The sequence below is a fragment of the Coregonus clupeaformis genome, chromosome 2, assembly GCF_020615455.1.
Source record: "Coregonus clupeaformis isolate EN_2021a chromosome 2, ASM2061545v1, whole genome shotgun sequence".
Classification (NCBI taxonomy): Eukaryota; Metazoa; Chordata; class Actinopteri; order Salmoniformes; family Salmonidae; genus Coregonus; species Coregonus clupeaformis.
Genome location: NC_059193.1, coordinates 26,943,229 through 26,963,722, shown reverse-complemented (window position 1 = coordinate 26,963,722; position 20,494 = coordinate 26,943,229). Strand labels below are relative to the sequence as shown.

At 46.1% G+C, this 20,494-nt stretch overlaps 1 protein-coding gene across 2 annotated transcripts in view; it reads right to left on the bottom strand.

Moving 5' to 3' along the window:
- Positions 1–20,494, bottom strand: part of LOC121532585 (FERM and PDZ domain-containing protein 1) — a 35,615-nt gene that overhangs the window by 5,056 nt on the left and 10,065 nt on the right. The window contains exons 2-15 of one of the 2 annotated variants that reach the window (XM_041838387.2): positions 16,115–16,271; positions 12,450–12,566; positions 10,363–10,532; positions 7,294–7,396; positions 6,946–6,991; positions 6,725–6,829; positions 5,981–6,076; positions 5,635–5,760; positions 5,417–5,542; positions 3,585–3,718; positions 3,323–3,449; positions 2,941–3,033; positions 2,436–2,618; positions 59–263 (exon numbers count right to left, since the gene is read on the bottom strand). In XM_041838387.2, coding sequence (XP_041694321.2) covers positions 59–263; positions 2,436–2,618; positions 2,941–3,033; positions 3,323–3,449; positions 3,585–3,718; positions 5,417–5,542; positions 5,635–5,760; positions 5,981–6,076; positions 6,725–6,829; positions 6,946–6,991; positions 7,294–7,396; positions 10,363–10,532; positions 12,450–12,562 — 1,627 coding nt within the window. In that variant the 5' untranslated portion in view covers positions 12,563–12,566; positions 16,115–16,271. The remainder of the gene's footprint in view (positions 1–58; positions 264–2,435; positions 2,619–2,940; positions 3,034–3,322; positions 3,450–3,584; positions 3,719–5,416; positions 5,543–5,634; positions 5,761–5,980; positions 6,077–6,724; positions 6,830–6,945; positions 6,992–7,293; positions 7,397–10,362; positions 10,533–12,449; positions 12,567–16,114; positions 16,272–20,494) is intronic. The other variant, XM_041838391.2, reaches the window with a different exon arrangement.

The following is a 20,494-nucleotide window of genomic DNA, read 5'->3' as shown; positions in this document are numbered from 1 at the left end:
AAAAATTGTATGATCAATGCCAAAAAATGAAAAAGTATAGTTAAACATTTATGCTCACTTGTCAGCGATTCATAGCAAACTCCCTCTATAACGGCGAACTTCCCTTCACACACACCTTCCTCAGCAGGTATCCTGTGCACCCGCACCTTAGGGCGTCCCAGACGGAACACACACACTCTGGGGTCCACCAGGAGCTTGCAGTAGCCCCCCAGTAGACACGCCAGGTCTTTGGCTGCCAGAGAGTCCATCAGTAAGGCAAAAGGCTGGAGAGAGAGGGGGATGAGAGAGCAAGAGAGAGAGAGAGAGAGAGAGTTAAGGGAGAGAGAATACAGTGAGGGAAAAAAGTATTTGCTCCCCTGCTGATTTTGTACGTTTGCCCACTGACAAAGAAATGATCAGTCTATAATTTTAATGTATGTTTATTTGAACAGTGAGAGAGAATAACAACAACAAAATCCAGAAAAACGCATGTCAAAAATGTTATAAATTGATTTGCATTTTAATGAGGGAAATAGGTATTTGACCCCCTCTCAATCAGAAAGATTTCTGGCTCCCAGATGTCTTTTATACAGGTAACGAGCTGAGATTAGGAGCACACTCTTAAAGGGAGTGCTCCCAATCTCAGCTTGTTACCTGTATAAAAGACACCTGTCCACAGAAGCAATCAATCAATCAGATTCCAAACTCTCCACCATGGCCAAGACCAAAGAGCTCTCCAAGGATGTCAGGGACAATATTGTAGACCTACACAAGGCTGGAATGGGCTACAAGACCATCGCCAAGCAGCTCGGTGAGAAGGTGACAACAGTTGGTGCGATTATTCGCAAATGGAAGAAACACAAAATAACTGTCAATCTCCCTCGGCCTGGGGCTCCATGCAAGATCTCACCTCGTGGAGTTGCAATGATGTCACGATCGTTGCCTGACTCGGACCAAGGCGCAGCGTGGTAAGCATACATTTTATTTAATTAACGTACTTAACACACACGAACAAAAACAACAAACCAAACGATACGTGAAGTCCTAGGTTAACACCAAAACAAACCATACGGAACAAGATCCCACAATGACTAGTGCCAAACATGCTGCCTAAGTATGGTCCCCAATCAGAGACAACGAGAAACAGCTGCCTCTGATTGGGAACCACCCTGGCCAACATAGATCTACACGATCTAGATCAACAACATAGAAAATACAACATAGACACTACACACCCTGGCTCAACATTTAAGAGTCCCCAGAGCCAGGGCGTGACAAATGATCATGAGAATGGTGAGGAATCAGCCCAGAACTACACGGGAGGATCTTGTCAATGATCTCAAGGCAGCTGGGACCATAGTCACCAAGAAAACAATTGGTAACACACTACGCCGTGAAGAGACTGAAATCCTGCAGCGCCTGCAAGGTCCCCCTGCTCAAGAAAGCACATATACATGCCCGTCTGAAGTTTGCCAATGAACATCTGAATGATTCAGAGGAGAACTGGGTGAAAGTGTTGTGGTCAGATGAGACCAAAATCGAGCTCTTTCTCATCAACTCAACTCGCCGTGTTTGGAGGAGGAGGAGGAATGCTGCCTATGACCCCAAGAACACCATCCCCACCGTCAAACATGGAGGTGGAAACATTATGCTTTGGGGGTGTTTTTCTGCTAAGGGGACAGGACAACTTCACCGCATCAAAGGGATGATGGACGGGGCTATGTACCGTCAAGTCTTGGGTGAGAACCTCCTTCCCTCAGCCAGGGCATTGAAAATGGGTCGTGGATGGGTATTCCAGCATGACAATGACCCAAAACACACGGCCAAGGCAACAAAGGAGTGGCTCAAGAAGAAGCACATGAAGGTCCTGGAGTGGCCTAGCCAGTCTCCAGACCTTAATCCCATAGAAAATCTGTGGAGGGAGCTGAAGGTTTGTGTTGCCAAACGTCAGCCTCGAAATCTTAACGACTTGGAGAAGATCTGCAAAGAGGAGTGGGACAAAATCCCTCCTGAGATGTGTGCAAACCTGTTGGCCAACTACAAGAAACGTCTGACCTCTGTGATTGCCAACAAGAGTTTTGCCACCAAGTACTAAGTCATGTTTTGCAGAGGGGTCAAATACTTATTTCCCTCATTAATATGCAAATCAATTTATAACATTTTTGACATGCGTTTTTCTGGATTTTTGTTGTTGTTATTCTGTCTCTCACTGTTCAAATAAACGTACCATTAAAATTATAGACTGATCATTTCTTTGTCAGTGGGCAAACGTACAAAATCAGCAGGGGATCAAATATTTTTTTCCCTCACTGTACATATTTTCCATCCAGTGTATTTGTGTGTGAACTAAGTGTACCTATGAGCAAACTTGTGTGTCTGAGAGAGATTGTGTGTGTGATCTGTGTGTGTGTGATCTGTGTGTGTGTGTATCATATACAGTGTGTATGGTATCCTACCTTGATGTCGTGCAGTGAGATGCGTAGCAGGCTGACTCTGTCCGACTCAGAGAGCAGCTCCACTCTACTGATGCTGCTGAAGTCCACCAGGGTGGACACCATGTTGAGCTTGTGGTTGACCACCTGACTCAGGCCGTAGCGCGCTCCCACCAACAGACTGACCAGCGCCTCCCGGTCCTGCAACTGGGGTGGGGGAGGACGGAGAAAGACAGAGGGGGAGGGGTACAGAGGGGTGTAGAGAAAGCGTGGATGGGAGAGAGACACGAGGGAAGAGAGAGAGGGAGAGGTAAAGAGGAAGAGAGGGAGAGAGAGAGGGAAGAGGGGTGAAATGGAGAAAGAAGGAGATACAGTCTGAGATGCATACTGAATCATGACAGGGTGAAACGAGGCCAGAATGGGAGGGATCAATCCTGTCCAGCCAATAACAGCTCTCTAAATTGGGGCAGAGTCAGAGAATGATTGACAGCTATAGTTATCGTTTGTAAGTTGTTTCAAACACACTAACCATCATGGTGGCTGTGTAGGAGCGGCCCCCATAGGAGATGAGCTCTGCAAGCTGGGTGAGGTAGGCCAGCCGGGCCTGAGTGGCTGGGATCACCTGAGAGAGAGAGAGAGAGAGAGAGAGAGAGAGAGAGAGAGAGAGAGAGAGAGAGAGAGAGAGAGAGAGAGAGAGAGAGAGAGAGAGAGAGAGAGGACAATGATAACAACAATAAGACTGTGTATTACACGCATCATCTCTCCCTCTTCCTCCCTCTCCCTCTCTCTCTCTCCCTCCCTCCCTCTCTCCATCTCTCTCCTTCCCTCTCCCTTTCTCTCCCTCTCCCCCTCTCCCTCCTTCTCCCTCCCTCTCCCTCTCTCTTTCTCTCCCCCTCTCCATCCCTCCATGCCTTCTGTTGTGGCTCCAGCAGTGACTGGATCTTCTTGAGGTGGTAGCTGATGGCTTTCCTCAGGTCCTTCTCTCTCATGTTACTGAGCAGAGTTGGAGAGATGAAGCTGTCCAGACCAAACTCTTTCCTGTCACGATACACACAGGAGACAATATCAGTGTGTGTGTGTGCGTGTGTGTGTGAGTGTGTGTGTGTGTGAGTGTGTGTGTGTGTGTGAGTGTGTGAGTGTGTGTGTGTGTGTGTGTGTGTGTGTGTGACTCACATGATGCTCTTGACAGAGGTCCGGGTGGAGCCTATGCTGTCCAGTCTCTCGTGCATGTGCAGGGCAGCCAGACGCAGTGCAGTGTTACACTTCATCTCCACCGCAAACCTCTCCTGTAGAACGTCCCCGACGCTCTGACAAAACACACACACACACACACAAACACACACACACACAAACACACACCAAAGAATGACACACACAAGGAAGAAGTGTTCTTTCCTTCACCATAAATCACACTGACACATGTTTGGCAATAATCCCTCCCTGCAAACCCTGATTCTGTCAGTCGAAGGTGACTACAACCATCGCTGCGGGAAGATGTTTAGGGGTGGGGGTGCGGATAATGTTTTGTCGACGCTACAGGCGTCTATATCAGTCCACTAATACAGGACAACTAAAGGCCCATTGCTGCAGGCGTCTATATCAGTCCACTAATACAGGACTACTAAAGGCCCAGTGCTGCAGGCGTCTATATCAGTCCACTAATACAGGACTACTAAAGGACTACTAAAGGCCCAGTGCTGCAGGCGTCTATATCAGTCCACTAATACAGGACTACTAAAGGACTACTAAAGGCCCGGTGCTGCAGGCGTCTATATCAGTCCACTAATACAGGACTACTAAAGGCCCGGTGCTGCAGGCGTCTATATCAGTCCACTAATACAGGACTACTAAAGGCCCTTTGCTGCAGGTGTCTATATCAGTCCACTAATACAGGACTACTAAAGGCCCGGTGCTGCAGGCGTCTATATCAGTCCACTAATACAGGACTACTAAAGGCCCGGTGCTGCAGGCGTCTATATCAGTCCACTAATACAGGACTACTAAAGGCCCGGTGCTGCAGGCGTCTATATCAGTCCACTAATACAGGACTACTAAAGGCCCTTTGCTGCAGGTGTCTATATCAGTCCACTAATACAGGACTACTAAAGGCCCGGTGCTGCAGGCGTCTATATCAGTCCACTAATACAGGACTACTAAAGGCCCTTTGCTGCAGGCGTCTATATCAGTCCACTAATACAGGACTACTAAAGGCCCGGTGCTGCAGGCGTCTATATCAGTCCACTAATACAGGACTACTAAAGGCCCTTTGCTGCAGGTGTCTATATCAGTCCACTAATACAGGACTACTAAAGGCCCGGTGCTGCAGGCGTCTATATCAGTCCACTAATACAGGACTACTAAAGGCCCGGTGCTGCAGGCGTCTATATCAGTCCACTAATACAGGACTACTAAAGGCCCTTTGCTGCAGGTGTCTATATCAGTCCACTAATACAGGACTACTAAAGGCCCGGTGCTGCAGGCGTCTATATCAGTCCACTAATACAGGACTACTAAAGGCCCTTTGCTGCAGGCGTCTATATCAGTCCACTAATACAGGACTACTAAAGGCCCGGTGCTGCAGGCGTCTATATCAGTCCACTAATACAGGACTACTAAAGGCCCTTTGCTGCAGGCGTCTATATCAGTCCACTAATACAGGACTACTAAAGGCCCGGTGCTGCAGGCGTCTATATTAGTCCACTAATACAGGACTACTAAAGGCCCGGTGCTGCAGGCGTCTATATCAGTCCACTAATACAGGACTACTAAAGGCCCAGTGCACAACTTTATTTTTATTTCATATTTTTTTGGTCCACGTTTTTATCAATAAATGTTTTTTATTGTGATTTCTCAGGGGGTGCTGCAGCACCCTCATCATCCCTACTTCCCACAGCTATACATACAAGTCTTTTAAAGCAAACACTGCTTGCCTGAATGCAAGTTAGACAGGTTCTCATGGCTATAGGTACAGGTGAAAGTACAGGTAGATGTGGCTAGCTGCTCACCTGGAGGAAGAGGTACTCGAAGGCGGTGGGGTCTTCCTGTAGCAGCTCCAGGGGGTCTCTGGGAATGAAGCACACCCTGAAAAGACACCTGTAGTCATGGCTGCTATTCTCCTTCTTCTGCACCACCTGGAGACACAGGGTTACATAGAGGTGTACTGACTGACTGACTGACTGCACTGGTTATACAGGTTGAGGCTGTGTGTGTGTGTCCTCCTCACCTTGTGTATGAACTCGTCCTCGTGCAGCAGCAGAAGCTTGGTGATGCTGTACTGCTGTTCCAGCACTAGAGAAAAGTACTCAATACAGCAGATAGACAACTTGTCCTTCAGAGTCAGAATGATGTCCTGCAACAACCAAACAATAGCATATCTTAGACAACAAACACCAGGTAAGGTATTTTGCATAGTAATGCTGTCGTAATGATGCCTGATAAATAGATACTTGTGTTAGCGCTAGTAGGGTAGTGAGTCATGCAGACGACACAGGTTTACATAAGCACAAGTGATTCTTTGGCATCAAATCATAATATTTGTAGGTAAAATGTAATACATATTATATCCGTACTTTGATGGTGGTGGTAGCATCAAACTTGAAGGCCTTGGTCTGTCCATTCTCAAGATAGACCTTCAGAACGTTGGGCAGGAACAGAAGAGAGTTTCCCTGCAGGAAGAAAAAGAGAGGATGAGAGAGAGAGAGAGAGAGAGAGAGAGAGAGAGAGAGAGAGAGAGAGAGAGAGAGAGAGAGAGAGAGAGAGAGAGAGAGAGAGAGAGAGAGAGAGAGAGAGAGAGAGAGAGAGAGAGAGAGAGAGAGAGTGTCAGTGTAGATGTAGGTGGGTGTGGTGGTGGAATCAGGCGCAGGACGCAGAACGTTAGTCCAACAGACTTTAGTAGATGCACACAAAACAATCACGAATAAATGCCCTGAGGCGAAAACTCCGCACGTAGGCGAAAATAACGGGCGCACTCACAGGTGCGACCAAACACTCCAAACAATATGGAGGAATAGCTCAACCGAGCAAACAGTAGAATAACAGCCTACCGGCACGACAGTAAAACAATAACACACAACACTAGACAAACACAACGAGAACTTATAGGACACTAATTACACTAAACGATAACAGGTGTAACAACAATCAGACGAACATAGAAACATGCAACAGTGGCAGCTAGTATTCCGGAGACGACGAACGCCGAAGCCTGCCCGAGCAAGGAAGAGAGGCAGCCTCGGCCGAAACCGTGACAGAGAGAGAGAGAGAGAGAGAGAGAGAGAGAGAGAGAGAGAGAGAGAGAGATGGAGGTTCCTGACCTGCGTGTGACCATTGACGACCACTTCCTCTGCGAAGCGTACTTTGATCGGGTTACTCCTCAGACGAGCCCTCTTCTCTGCCGACATGATGGATGACTTAGGACCCTGACACACAGAGAAACAACATTATGTCATCACATACAGTACACACAGATGTACACATATACACATATGGACACACTTGCATGCACGCACGCATGCACACTCACACACACACTTACTGTCATATTCCTTAGAATTGTCATTGTGACAAAGTCTTCCAAGTCCCTAAAGAAACACAGAGACAAGATGTTTCTGTCCAGCGGTCATGTAAACATTTTCACTACACTGACATTTGACCTGACTGACTTAGCATTTGAACTGACACACCCTCAAACTCTCACACACACACACACACACACAATCACACAGACATTATGAAAGTATGCTTTCAGAACTGGAAGGGAGTCCTAGTCCCAGTAACCTGTCTCTACTCTCTAATCTAGTGAGAATATAGAGACTGAGAAATAGAGGGAGAGAACAGAGTAAGGGACAGAGGGAATAAAGAGAGAAAATAGAATGTTAGTTACCTGGTGATGTCTTGCAGCTGTTCATAGCTGAGATAGTCTACCACCAGGTCATTCATCTGTAACACCTGGTCTCCAGGGTACAGTATCCCATCCGCTGGGCCTCCTACACACACACATACACACAAACACACACAGAGGAGAAAATTAGTTATATAGTTCAACACAGTCACATGTGCTTACATTAGCTCCTCTGGGGAGGCATATGAGGGTTAACATTATTCTGGGTCCTCGCCAGCCTCTCTACCATCCTCTCTGCCATCCTCTCTGCCAGCCTCTCTGCCAGCCTCTCTATCACCTCTCTGCCAGTCTCTCTACCAGTCTCTCTGCCAGCCTCTCTGCCAGTCTCTCTGACAGCCTCTCTACCATCCTCTCTGCCAGCCTCTCTGCCAGCCTCTCTATCACCTCTCTGCCAGTCTCTCTACCAGTCTCTCTGCCAGCCTCTCTGCCAGCCTCTCTGCCAGCCTCTCTGCCAGCCTCTCTGTGAGCCGCTCTACCAGACTCTCTGCCAGCGTCTCTGCCAGCCTCTCTGCCAGCATCTCTGCCTGCCTCTCTGCCAGCCTCTCTATCACCTCTCTGCCAGTCTCTCTACCAGTCTCTCTGCCAGCCTCTCTGCCAGCCTCTCTGCCAGCCTCTCTGTGAGCCGCTCTACCAGTCTCTCTGCCAGCGTCTCTGCTTTCTCTGGTTATTTATACTAATTTGTCTTCAGGCCAGAGAGCAGGACTGAAGCAGTTTCTGTGTTTGGTTTTCGGCAGGCATAATGGGACCCATCTCGTCCAAAAAGTTGACTCAAGTTTGCCAAAAAGCACCTGGATGATCATCAAGACTCTTGGAAGAACGTTCTATGGACAGATGATTCAAAAGTATAACTTTTTGGACGACATGGTTCCAGTAATGCCTGGCGAAAACCAAACTCTGCATTCCACAGTAAGAACATCATACCAAAGGTCAAGCATGGTGGTAGTGGTGTGATGGTTTGGGGATGCTTTGCTGCCTCAGGACCTGGACGACTTGCCTTAATAGAAGGAACCATGAATTCTGCTCTGTATCAGAGAATTCTACAGGAGAATGTCAGACCATCCGTCTGTGAGCTGAAGCTGAACCGCAGCTGGGTCATGCAGCAAGACAATGATCCAAAACACACAATCAAGTCTACATGAAAATTGCTAAAAAGCAACAAATTGGAAGTTTTGGAATGGCCTAGTCAAAGTCCAGACCTAATCCCAATTGAGATGTTGTGGCAGGACTTGAAACGAGCAGTTCATGCTTGAAAACCCACACGTCACTGAGTTAAAGCAGTTCTGCATGGAAGAGTGGGCCAAAATTCCTCCACAGCAACGTGAGAGACTGATCAACAACTACAGGAAGCATTTGGTTGGAGTCATTGCAGCTAAAGGTGGCACAACCAGTTATTGAATGTAAGGGGGCAATTACTTTTTCACAGAGGGGAATTGGGTGTTGCATAACTTTGTTTATTAAATAAATATGTAATTGTTGTGTTATTTGTTCACTTATGTTCCCTTTATCTAATATTAGGTTTTGGTTGAAGATCTGATAACATTCAGTATCACAAATATGCAAAAGTAGAGAAAATTAGAAAGGGGGCGAATACTTTTTCATAGCACTGTATGTGTCTCTAATATGGTCATACATTTGGCAGGAGGTTATGAAGTGCAGCTCAGTTTCCACCTCATTTTGTGGGCAGTGCGCACATAGCCTGTCTTCTCTTGAGAGCCAGGTCTGCCTTCGGTGACCTTTCTCAATAGCAAGGCTATGCTCACTGAGTCTGTACATAGGTTTTCTTAATTTTGGGTCAGTCACAGTGGTCAGGTATTCTGCCACTGTGTACTCTCTGTTTAGGGCCAAATAGCATTCTAGTTTGCTCTGTTTTTTTTCTTTCTTTTTTTCCAATGTGTCAAGTAATTATATTTTTGTTTTCTCATGATTTGGTTGGGTCTAATTGTGTTGCTGTCCTGGGGCTCTGTGGGGTCTGTTTGTGTTTGTGAACAGTGCCCCAGGACCAGCTCTTCTCCAGGTTCATATCTCTGTAGGTGATGGCTTTGTTATGGAAGGTTTGGGAATCGCTTCCTTTTAGGTGGTTGTAGAAATTAACGGCTCTTTTCTGGATTTTGATAATTAGCGGGTATCAGCCTAATTCTGCTCTGCATGCATTATTTGGTGTTTTATGTTGTATACAGAGGATAGTTTTGCAGAATTCTGCATGCAGAGTCTCAATTTGGTGTTTGTCCCATTTGGTGAATTCTTGGTTGGTGAGCGGACCCCAGACCTCACAACCATAAAGGGCAATGGGTTCTATAACTGATTCAAGTATTTTTATCCAGATCCTAACTGATATGTCAAATGTTATGTTCCTTTTGATGGCATAGAAGGCCCTTCTTGTCTTGTCTCTCAGATCGTTCACAGCTTTGTGGAAGTTACCTGTGGCGCTGATGTTTAGGCCGAGGTATGTATCGTTTTTTGTGTGCTCTAGGGCAACGGTGTCTCTCTCTCTCTCTCTCTCTCTCCCTCTCTCTCTCTCTCTCTCTCTCACTCCCTCTCTCTCCCTCTCTCTCTCCCTCCCGCTCTGTCCCACCCCCTCTCTCTCTCTCTCACTCCCCCTCTCTCTCTCTGGCAGCAGGTTGTGATTATTGGGCCGAGGGCAGCAGGGTACTCCTCAGGGTATTGATCAGGGTATTAATCAGGGTATTGATCAGCTGTTTCTACAGAAAGGAAAGAAACACACAGCTCAGCAAGGCTGTGTGTGTGTGTGTGTGTGTGTGAGTGTGTGTGTGTGTGTGTCCAACTAAATGAAGAGTGATCAAATCTAAAAAGGATGAGCAGGTGGCTCTGTTTCACTGGCTTTTTTGGCATGGTGCCTGGCATTCTAAATGCCAGGAGAGGGTTGGTGTGTGTGTGCGTATGCGCACACGTGTGTGTGCATGTGTTCGTGCATGCCTAAATCTGTCTTGCTGTGGGCGAGTCTACTGCGGCACGATGAAGCAGGTGGCCATATTTCAGGGAGAGCGTTCTCTCTCACTCTCTCACTCTCTCAGACACACACACACGGCGTACCTGTAGCCACATCCCTGATCAGCAGAGGGTGCTGTTTGGAGAGGGTGAACCCAAGACCGCTGGAGTCCAACACCGGGTCTCTGACGATCTGAACCGTTAGCCTCACCGGGAAGTTCTGACTGGACACACTGCCTGACCGGCTGGACCTCCCATCCCCAAGGATCCGCTCTCTGCAAGGTCAAACAAGGGTTAAATAGGGGTTAGAGGTGAGGGGTTATTGGGAGTGGCAGAGCAGCTGGTGTGAGACTACAGTGAGGGAAAAATGTATTTGATCCCCTGCTGATTTTGTACGTTTTCCCACTGACAAAGACAAGATCAGTCTATAATTTTAATGGTAGGTTTATTTGAACAGTGAGAGACAGAATAACAAACAAAAAATCCAGAAGAACGCATGTCAAAAATGTTATAAATTGATTTGCAATTTAATGAGGGAAATAAGTATTTGACCCCTCTGCAAAACATGACTTAGTACTTGGTGGCAAAACCCTTGTTGGCAATCACAGAGGTCAGACGGTTCTTGTAGTTGGCCACCAGGTTTGCACACATCTCAGGAGGGATTGTGTCCCACTCCTCTTTGCAGATCTTCTCCAAGTCATTAAGGTTTCGAGGCTGACGTTTGGCAACTCGAACCTTCAGTTCCCTCCACAGATTTTCTATGGGATTAAGGTCTGGAGACTGGCTAGGCCACTCCAGGACCTTAATGTGCTTCTTCTTGAGCCACTCCTTTGTTGCCTTGGCCGTGTGTTTTGGGTCATTGTCATGCTGGAATACCCATCCACGACCCATTTTCAATGCCCTGGCTGAGGGAAGGAGGTTCTCACCCAAGATTTGACAGTACATGGCCCCGTCCATCGTCCCTTTGATGCAGTGAAGTTGTCCTGTCCCCTTAGCAGAAAAACACCCCCGAAGCATAATGTTTCCACCTCCATGTTTGACGGTGGGGATGGTGTTCTTGGGGTCATAGGCAGCATTCCTCCTCCTCCAAACACGGCAAGTTGAGTTGATGCCAAAGAGCTCGATTTTGGTCTCATCTGACCACAACACTTTCACCCAGTTCTCCTCTGAATCATTCAGATGTTCATTGGCAAACTTCAGACAGGCATGTATATGTGCTTTCTTGAGCAGGGGGACCTTGCGGGCGCTGCAGGATTTCAGTCCTTCACGGCGTAGTGTGTTACCAATTGTTTTCTTGGTGACTATGGTCCCAGCTGCCTTGAGATCATTGACAAGATCCTCCCGTGTAGTTCTGGGCTGATTCCTCACCGTTCTCATGATCATTGCAACTCCACAAGGTGAGATCTTGCATGGAGCCCCAGGCCGAGGGAGATTGACAGTTATTTTGTGTTTCTTCCATTTGCGAATAATCGCACCAACTGTTGTCACCTTCTCACCAAGCTGCTTGGCGATGGTCTTGTAGCCCATTCCAGCCTTGTGTAGGTCTACAATCTTGTCCCTGACATCCTTGGAGAGCTCTTTGGTCTTGGCTATGATGGAGAGTTTGGAATCTGATTGATTGATTGCTTCTGTGGACAGGTGTCTTTTATACAGGTAACAAGTTGAGATTATGAGCACTCCCTTTAAGAGTATGCTCCTAATCTCAGCTCGTTACCTGTATAAAAGACACCTGGGAGCCAGAAATCTTTCTGATTGAGAGGGGGTCAAATACTTATTTCCCTCATTAAAATGCAAATCAATTTATAACATTTTTGACATGTGTTTTTCTGGATTTTTTTGTTGTTATTCTGTCTCTCACTGTTCAAATAAACCTACCATTAAAATTATAGACTGATAATTTCTTTGTCAGTGGGCAAACGTACAAAATCAGCAGGGGATCAAATACTTTTTTCCCTCACTGTATGTGGGTAATGTATTTCTGTAAAACATTGAATTAGACTCACTACAGAGGGCTAAAGTCATCCCTTCCCTCTGTGGTAGCTGTTTCCTAGCATGACTAACAGGTGGCCCATCCACATACTTCATTCTATTGTGGGAGTGCAAACCTCTTGACATCGAATCTCTGAATGTATGTTTCTCTCTCAATGTGTGTGTTTCTCTGTCTGTATGTCTCTCATGTGTTGATACTGTACCTGCTGAGTGATTCGCGGGTGCGTCTGATCAAGGTTCCCACCACCTGCTGCACCCGGGTGGCCCTACGGCTACGAGACAGAGACCGGCTCCTACTCCTCTCCTTCTCCTCCATTTAACTACACAGAGAGAGAGGATGAAATGGAAAACGTAGTCAGTTGCGCACAACTGAATGCATTCAACTGAAATATATTTATTCTGCATTTAACCCAACCCCTCTGAATCAGAGAGATGCAGTGGGCTGCCTTAATTTACATAATTGGCGCCCAGTTGTTGTTAACTGCCTTGCTCAAGGGCAGAATGGCAGATTTCGCCACCTTGCCGGCTCTGGGATTGGAACCAGCGACTTTTCGGTTATTGGCCCAACCCTCTTAACTGCTAGGCTACCTGCCGCCACAGAGCCAGAAAGAAAAAACAGACAAAAAGGTTGTTTTGAAACAGAGAACGATGGAAGACAGAGCTTAGTGTTGTGTTGAACTACAATTATGTTAGTAGCAGATCTGCATCTTGTGTTCATCATGTTTATATGCAGAGTGCGTTGTTTGCCCATGTAAACAAAAGAGCGGGAGGAGGGACTCAGAAGGGTATTCAACTCTACATTCACAAGGCGAAACACGTCACACTCAACAAGATGTGACACATAGGACAACCACGCTTATAGGACATTTAAGAAGGAACACACACACACATACACATCACACACACAGACACACACACACACACACACACACATACACTACTTGTCTCTGTGTTTATCACTACTGACAACTTTGCAGCAGTGCACTTTCTGTTCAGCCTGCCCTTTATGCAGGTACGTGGGGGGCTGGGAACGAGGGATGAAGGGAGGTAAAGAAAAAGGAGGAGGGAGAGTGGAGGGGGTTCGTTATGTTTTAATCAAATCCCAGAGAAGTGTGCTCAGCATTCGCTCAGTCTGACAACAACTAATGGCCAACACCACCGCTCAACACTGTTTCCTCCCCAACAGCCAATCAATAGCCCTCCTCGTCTTGGCCATATTCATCCTCTGATAATTCACTGACATGCTTTATCTGATGTTTCTGAGGTTTCTGACAGTCTGGGTTCAGTCTGGGTTCAGTCTGGGTTCAGTATGATGCTCAAATTGGACATAGACAGACAGGGTCTGGGTAAACTGAATTTAAATTGCAACCTTTGTTAATTCTTATCAGTCCATTGATAATTTGTTAACATCCATGCTTTATTGACTGTCTCTAATGTTAGCACTCAATAAAGAAAAGATCTAGGTTGACCATCACCACTGTAATTAATGGATGGTATCATACTGTGAAGTGTATGAACTTCCCCTGCAACCCTGCTGCTAGCATGCTGCACAGCAAGAGAGAGAGAATTGAAATTGAATTGAATTGAGAGAGAGAGTGAGAGAGAGAGAGATCAATAGTGGTTAACGATGATAGATGAGGTGCTGAAGCCCAGTGATCGATACATAAAGCCTCTCCTCTACTATCACCTCAATCAGCTGAGGCTGATCAGCTCCACCAAAACACTGTCAACTTTCCTCGAGCTCAGAGAGAAGATGATGTTATCACGGTCTGACTGTCTGTTTCAGGACTCTCCAGCCTGCTTGCTCTGCTTCAGTAACCACAGCATCTGAGTGCTATAGCCTGGCTGTCTGCCTGTGCTTCAGCCAACCTCTTTCTATTGTCATGCCATGCCATCCAAAAGGCTTCTCAACAGCTTCTACCCCCAAGCCATAAGACTCCTGAACAGCTAATCATGGCTACCCGGACTATTTGCACTGCCCCCCCACCCCATCTTTTTACGCTGCTGCTACTCTGTTAATTATTTATGCATAGTCACTTTAACTCTACCCACATGTACATACTACTTCAACTACCTCAACTAGTCGGTGCCCCCGCACATTGACTCTGCACCGGTACCCCCCTGTATATATAGCCTCCCTACTGTTATTTTATTTTACTTCTGCTCTTTTTTTCTCAACACTTTTTTGTTGTTGTTTTATTTTACTTTTTTATAAAAAATAAATGCACTGTTGGTTAAGGGCTGTAAGTAAGCATTTCACTGTAATGTCTGCACCTGTTGTATTCGGCGCATGTGGCCAATAAAATTTGATTTGATTTGATTTGATTTGACAAAGGAGCTGGCTAAAGAGGAAAAATGTAACTGCCAACTGCAGGCTAATGTTCTATCAATCAGAGTGATTAGCTGGCGATATCAGACTTATTGTTCACTGATTCAGGTTTTGAATGACGCACTGCAGACTGTTTGCATTTCTCTCTTTAATCAATAGAGGGATGGAGTATCAATTAAACAAAGATATTTGCTACAGAAACTGTAGAGTGAGCAGACTCGTTTAGTCATTCAGTACACTGAAAGGGCTAATGGCTAGACCGCTAACATCCTACACATTGGAATGAATTTGTCATAGGCGCTAAGGTAAGGCTAGCCCAGTCTGCTAACTTTATCCCCATTGAAGTGAATCTTCTAAGGCGCTACGGCTAAGGCTAGCCCTCTAGCGTTGCCCTCATTGAAGCCAATGCTGTGGGTCTGTAAGAGGATTATGTCCTCTTTCTGAGCGGGCCTGGAGAGGGTGTTACTTTGGCATCCCGTTGACCCGGATTGATGTGGATGAGGGGTAACTCGTCTGACAGCTGGCACTGAAATACCAGCTTCTTCTGAGACACACATTATCCAAACCTATTCGATCAATCTGAGATGGACACTGAGAGCTGATCAGGTGTGTGTGTGTGTGGTGTGAGTATGTGAGTCTGTGTGCAGATAGACAAGTACCTACGTATGAGTGTGTGTGTGTGCACATGCAGATGTATCTGTAATGTGTGTGTATCTATGCTGCAGTGCTGACTCAGGTGAAACCTGTCTCTATCCCCCTCTCCTCTCTCTCTATCTCTTAATATCTCTCACTCACACACACACACAAACACACACACACATTCTCTCTCTGCTCCCTGTGCCCTTGCCGAGTCAGGAAGTCCTCTTGGGTGACACTTTCTCTTGCTGCTGCAGACAACATCCATAAATACATGATCACCTGGATCACTGGGGAGTGTGTTCACTGCTGCCCCAACTCTCTTAGAAGACTGCCTTTTTACCTATGCATTTTGGCTATACATAATGCATTGTCAGATTTTTGGCAAGGTAATACACAATTAACTTTTGTAACTCATTACTTACTCCTTAAACTCTCTCAAATATTCCATCAGGAATCGGCATATAGGAGTATATAGATGTAGGATCTTAATTTGAGCCAGTTTGCTACAGCAGGAAAATAATCCTGCAGCAACAGGAAATGTGAATTATTATGTGGATTATAATTAATGGACATTCTTTGTAGGGGTTGATACATTTTTTGTTTGGTCAAATCAAGTCTGACATTCTAAAGTGGAAATTACACTTTAGAAGCCTTTTAAAACCTTGGATACACTACAAGTCGCATTTACTGCTGTGCAGGAGAAATCTCAGCAACAAAAGAGTGATCAAATTAAGATCCTACATCTGTATAGATTGTTATAATAATGTTAATATATTAATACTGTAAATATTGTAGAAGGTAAGGAATGAGATAAGGAAGCCAGTTCAAAGCATTGAGACCAGACCCAAGTGTTTAGTGAATGTGCCAATATCAGATACTGTCTGTTTGTCTGTCACTCACCGTGGTATTGCTTGTCTCTTCTGGATTCCCGAACACGAAAATCCTCGGGCCATCTGCGACATCAGCTCCGGAGCCCCATCGGGATTGGCTGAAAAGAGGTGGAAGAGGGCCCTTGTGATCATCAGGACCAATCAGAATTTGTAATCCCGGTAGTCACCTGTGCAGAATGGAACAACAAATCAATCAGTTACACTGTCATTGCCTTTAAATTCATATTGCAAAACAATGATACATTCTGGGGTAACTGATATAATGCAAAGAGTGGATATATACCCAAAGTGCTATGGCATCATAACATGTACAGTACCAGTCAAAGGTTTGGACACACCTACTCGTTCAAAGGTTTTTCTTTATTTTTTAAACTATTTTCTACATTGTAGAATAATAGTGAAGACATCAAAACTATCAAAATATATTTTAGATTTTAGATTCTTCAAAGTAGCCATCCTTTGCCTTGATGACAGCTTTGCACACTCTTGGCATTCTCTAAACCAGCTTCATGAGCTTCTTGAAGGAGTTCCCACATATGCTGAGCACTTGTTGGCTGCTTTTCCTTCACTCTGCAGTCCAACTCATCCCAAACCATCTCAATTGGGTTGAGGTCGGGTGATTGTGGAGGCCAGGTCATCTGATGGAGCACTCCATCACTCTCCTTGGTCAAATAGCCCTTACACAGCCTGGAGGTGTGTTTTGGGTCATTGTCCTGTTGAAAAACAAATGATAGTCCCACTAAGCGCAAACCAGATGGGATGGCGTATCGCTGCAGAATGCTGTGGAAGCCATGCTGGTTAAGTGTGCCTTGAATTCTAAATAAATCACCAATAGTGTCACCAGCAAAGCACCCCCACACCATCACACCTCCTCCTCCATTCTTCACGGTGGGAAACACACATGCAGAGATCCTCCGTTCACCTACCCTGCGTCTCACAAAGACACAGCGGTTGGAACTGTCGTTTCTCTTTGCTTGTTTGAGCTGTTCTTGCCATAATATGGACTTGGGTATTTTACCAAATATGGCTATCTTCTGTATACCACCCCTACCTTGTCACAACACAACTGATTGGCTCAAACGCATTAAGAAGAAAATTAATTCCACAAATTAACTTTTAAGAAGGCACACCTGTTAATTGAAATGCATTCCAGGTGACTACCTCATGAAGCTGGTTGAGAGAATACCAAGAGTGTGCAAAGCTGTCATCAATGCAAAGGGTGGCTACTTTGAAGAATCTCAAATCTCAAATATATTTTGATTTGTTTAACAACTTTTTGGTTACTACATGATTCCATATGTGTTATTTCATAGTTTTGATGTCTTCACTATTATTCTACAATGTAGAAAATAGTAAAAATTAAGAAAAATCCTGGAATGAGTAGGTGTGTCCTAACTTTTGACTGGTACTGTATGTGTCATAATATGTTTACTGAACAAGCAGACACATAGAGTCTTTCTCTTCCTGTTAGAACCAGTCTAAGCAGCAGTGTGGTTTGACGATAGAGGACACTACTATTCTCCCCACCCCCAGGCCTCCTTGCTCCAATCAAAGCAGTGTAGCCTGAAAAGCACATGATGGTGTGTTGGAGAAGAGGCACTCTAGCTTTGTCTGGTTGTCTGAATAAAAATTTCATATCAACCCAGTTCAGAGAACGTTCCAACTGGCCCCTTTTAAAAGCTGTAAGAGGAAAGACAATTCCACTGCGGTTGAAAGGAGCTGTGCCAAGGATCTCAGAAAAACGGCACCAGCAGGACTACACTTATATACAAACATCAACTGTGCATGAGGCTGAAGTGTAGGGCAACATTCTGTGATCCAAATATGCTCAGAGCATGCTTTGTGCACTAATATAATGGCTCTGAGTCTGAATATGTTCACCTTATCAAAATCAGTGGAGACTGCTGAGGGGAGGACGGCTCATAATAATGGCTGGAACGGAGCAAATGGAATGGCATCAAACACATGGAAACCATGTTTGATGTATTTGATACCATTCCAGCAATTCCGCTCCAGCCATTACCAGGAGCCCGTCCTCCCCAATTAAGATGCCCACCAACCTCCTGTGATCAAAATAAAGACACAATTAAACACTTGTTTAGTGCCTCTCTGTTCTCTCAAGTCTCATTCCCATTTCAGCGGCTCCTGTGCCCTGAATGTCCCTGACATGCTGCTCCATCACCAGGCCCTGTGTCCCAGACACAGAGCTCCTTCACCAGGCCTGGTCCCCAGACACAGAGCTCCTTCACCAGGCCCGGTCCCCAGTGCGCAGCTAGGAAAAGACCCAGACCCACACGGACTGCAGGCCTCATGGATAATGCATAGAGCTAATGCAGCTAGTTAGGCATCCTATCTCCTCCAGCCTCCTCTGACAACACATGCACCCACAGAGGAGCAATTGAAGGAGGAGAGGAAATAGAGAAAGAGATGGGTGCAGGAGGTGAAGAGGTGAAGAAGGGGTGGACTGTGGAGAGTGAAAAGAGAGAAGGGGGAGCAGGGGGTAGAGAAAGGGTAAAAGAGAATTGGCCCAGGGTAAAGAGAAAAGGACAGGATATTGGAGGGGGTTGTAGTGAGGGGTGAAGAGGGTAGCAGCACAGGGAGAGAGAGAGAGAGAGAGAGAGAGAGAGAGAGAGAGAGAGAGAGAGAGAGAGAGAGAGAGGGAGATGTAGACGTAGAGAGAAGAGAAAGAGTTAAGAGAAAGGAACAGCTAGATGTGAAAGTGTTTTAGTGATCAATGCAGCATTTCTCCGCAAATACAGTAGAAATATAGCCCAGCGGCTGTATGGTCAATCGTTAAATAAGTAATCAAACAAACCTACATTCGGCATTGCACTATTCATCTCATGCTGTTCTTTCCCTGCAGCGTGATGGATAACGGGTGAAATGTGCAGAATCAGGGGTGGTTTTTCCACTGGAGTAATTGCCTTGTAATAATGTGAGATCAGTACATAGACTTTACCCCACTTTAGAGCCATGGTCGGGATTTTCCTGTCTGTCTGTCTGTCTGTCTGTCTGTCTGTGGATGGTGATAAGTCTGCCTCTAATCTGGCTCTTAATCAACAGTAATCGTGACTGCTATGTTTACAAGTGTCCCCAAGCTGTCCACAAAATTCATAGTTACAGCTTGTAGCCTGTCTGTCTGTCTGGGCTTTCTGGCCTTCTTTCTATCTTCCTCTTTCTCTCTCACTATCTCTCTGCTACTCTCCATCTTGACTTGTCTACAGAAGTCATTAGTACAGTTGCTTAAAGTCTGTCTTTCTATCTTCCTCTTTCTCTCTCACGTTTTGCCACTTTCACCATCTTGACCGTCATTAGTATAGCTTGTAGCCTGTCAAAGCTTTCTTTCATTCCTTCACTCTCACTTCTGCTCTCTCTATCTCTCTCTCTCTCTCTGTCTGTCTGTCTGTCTGTCTGTCTGTCTGTCTGTCTGTCTGTCTGTCTGTCTGTCTGTCTGTCTGTCTCTCTATCTCTCTCTCTCTCTCTGTCTGTCTGTCTGTCTGTCTCTCTCTCTCTCTCTATCTCCCTCTCTCTCTCTCTCTCTGACACTTTCACCATCTTAGACTTTCACTCTCTCAATATCGCTCTCCTCTCACTCTCAACCATGGAACAATCACTTTGGATGAGCTTTTCTGTTTAGAAACCCACTCTGCATCTCTTGTCACACACTCTCTTACCCTCCAGATCTGAATGAACAAACACACACACAGAGACACTCACTCTCTGTTTATCCTCCACCATCCTCTCTCTCTCTCTCTCTCTCTCTCTCTCTCTCTCTCTCTCTCTCTCTCTCTCTGAGAGGTAGTGTTGAAGGGGAGGCATTGCCAGCTGGACAGGAAACAGAGTCTAGTTGAAATCCAATTAGGCATGCTAAGACAAGCCAGGCCGAGACCGGACCGGGGCGGACCACACAGGGTCAGAACCACAACAACTGACAGTACAGTTCAGGAGAAATCTATCTACAGAAAGGCCTGACAACTTCTTCTGAGGGTCCCACATGTGGAGCTCCTGCACCAGGCCCTGTCCTATTTTCCTGAGGGTCCCACAGGTGGAGCTCCTCCACCAGGCCCTGTCCTATTTTCCTGAGGGTCCCACAGGTGGAGCTCCTCCACCAGGCCCTGTCCTATTTTCCAGAGGGTCCCACAGGTGGAGCTCCTCCACCAGGCCCTGTCCTATTTTCCTGAGGGTCCCACAGGTGGAGCTCCTCCACCAGGCCCTGTCCTATTTTCTTGAAGGTCCCACAGGTGGAGCTCCTCCACCAGGCCCTGTCCTATTTTCCTGAGGGTCCCACATGTGGAGCTCCTCCACCAGGCCCTGTCCTATTTTCTTGAGGGTCCCACAGGTGGAGCTCCTACACCAGGCCCTGTCCTATTTTCCTGAGGGTCCCACAGGT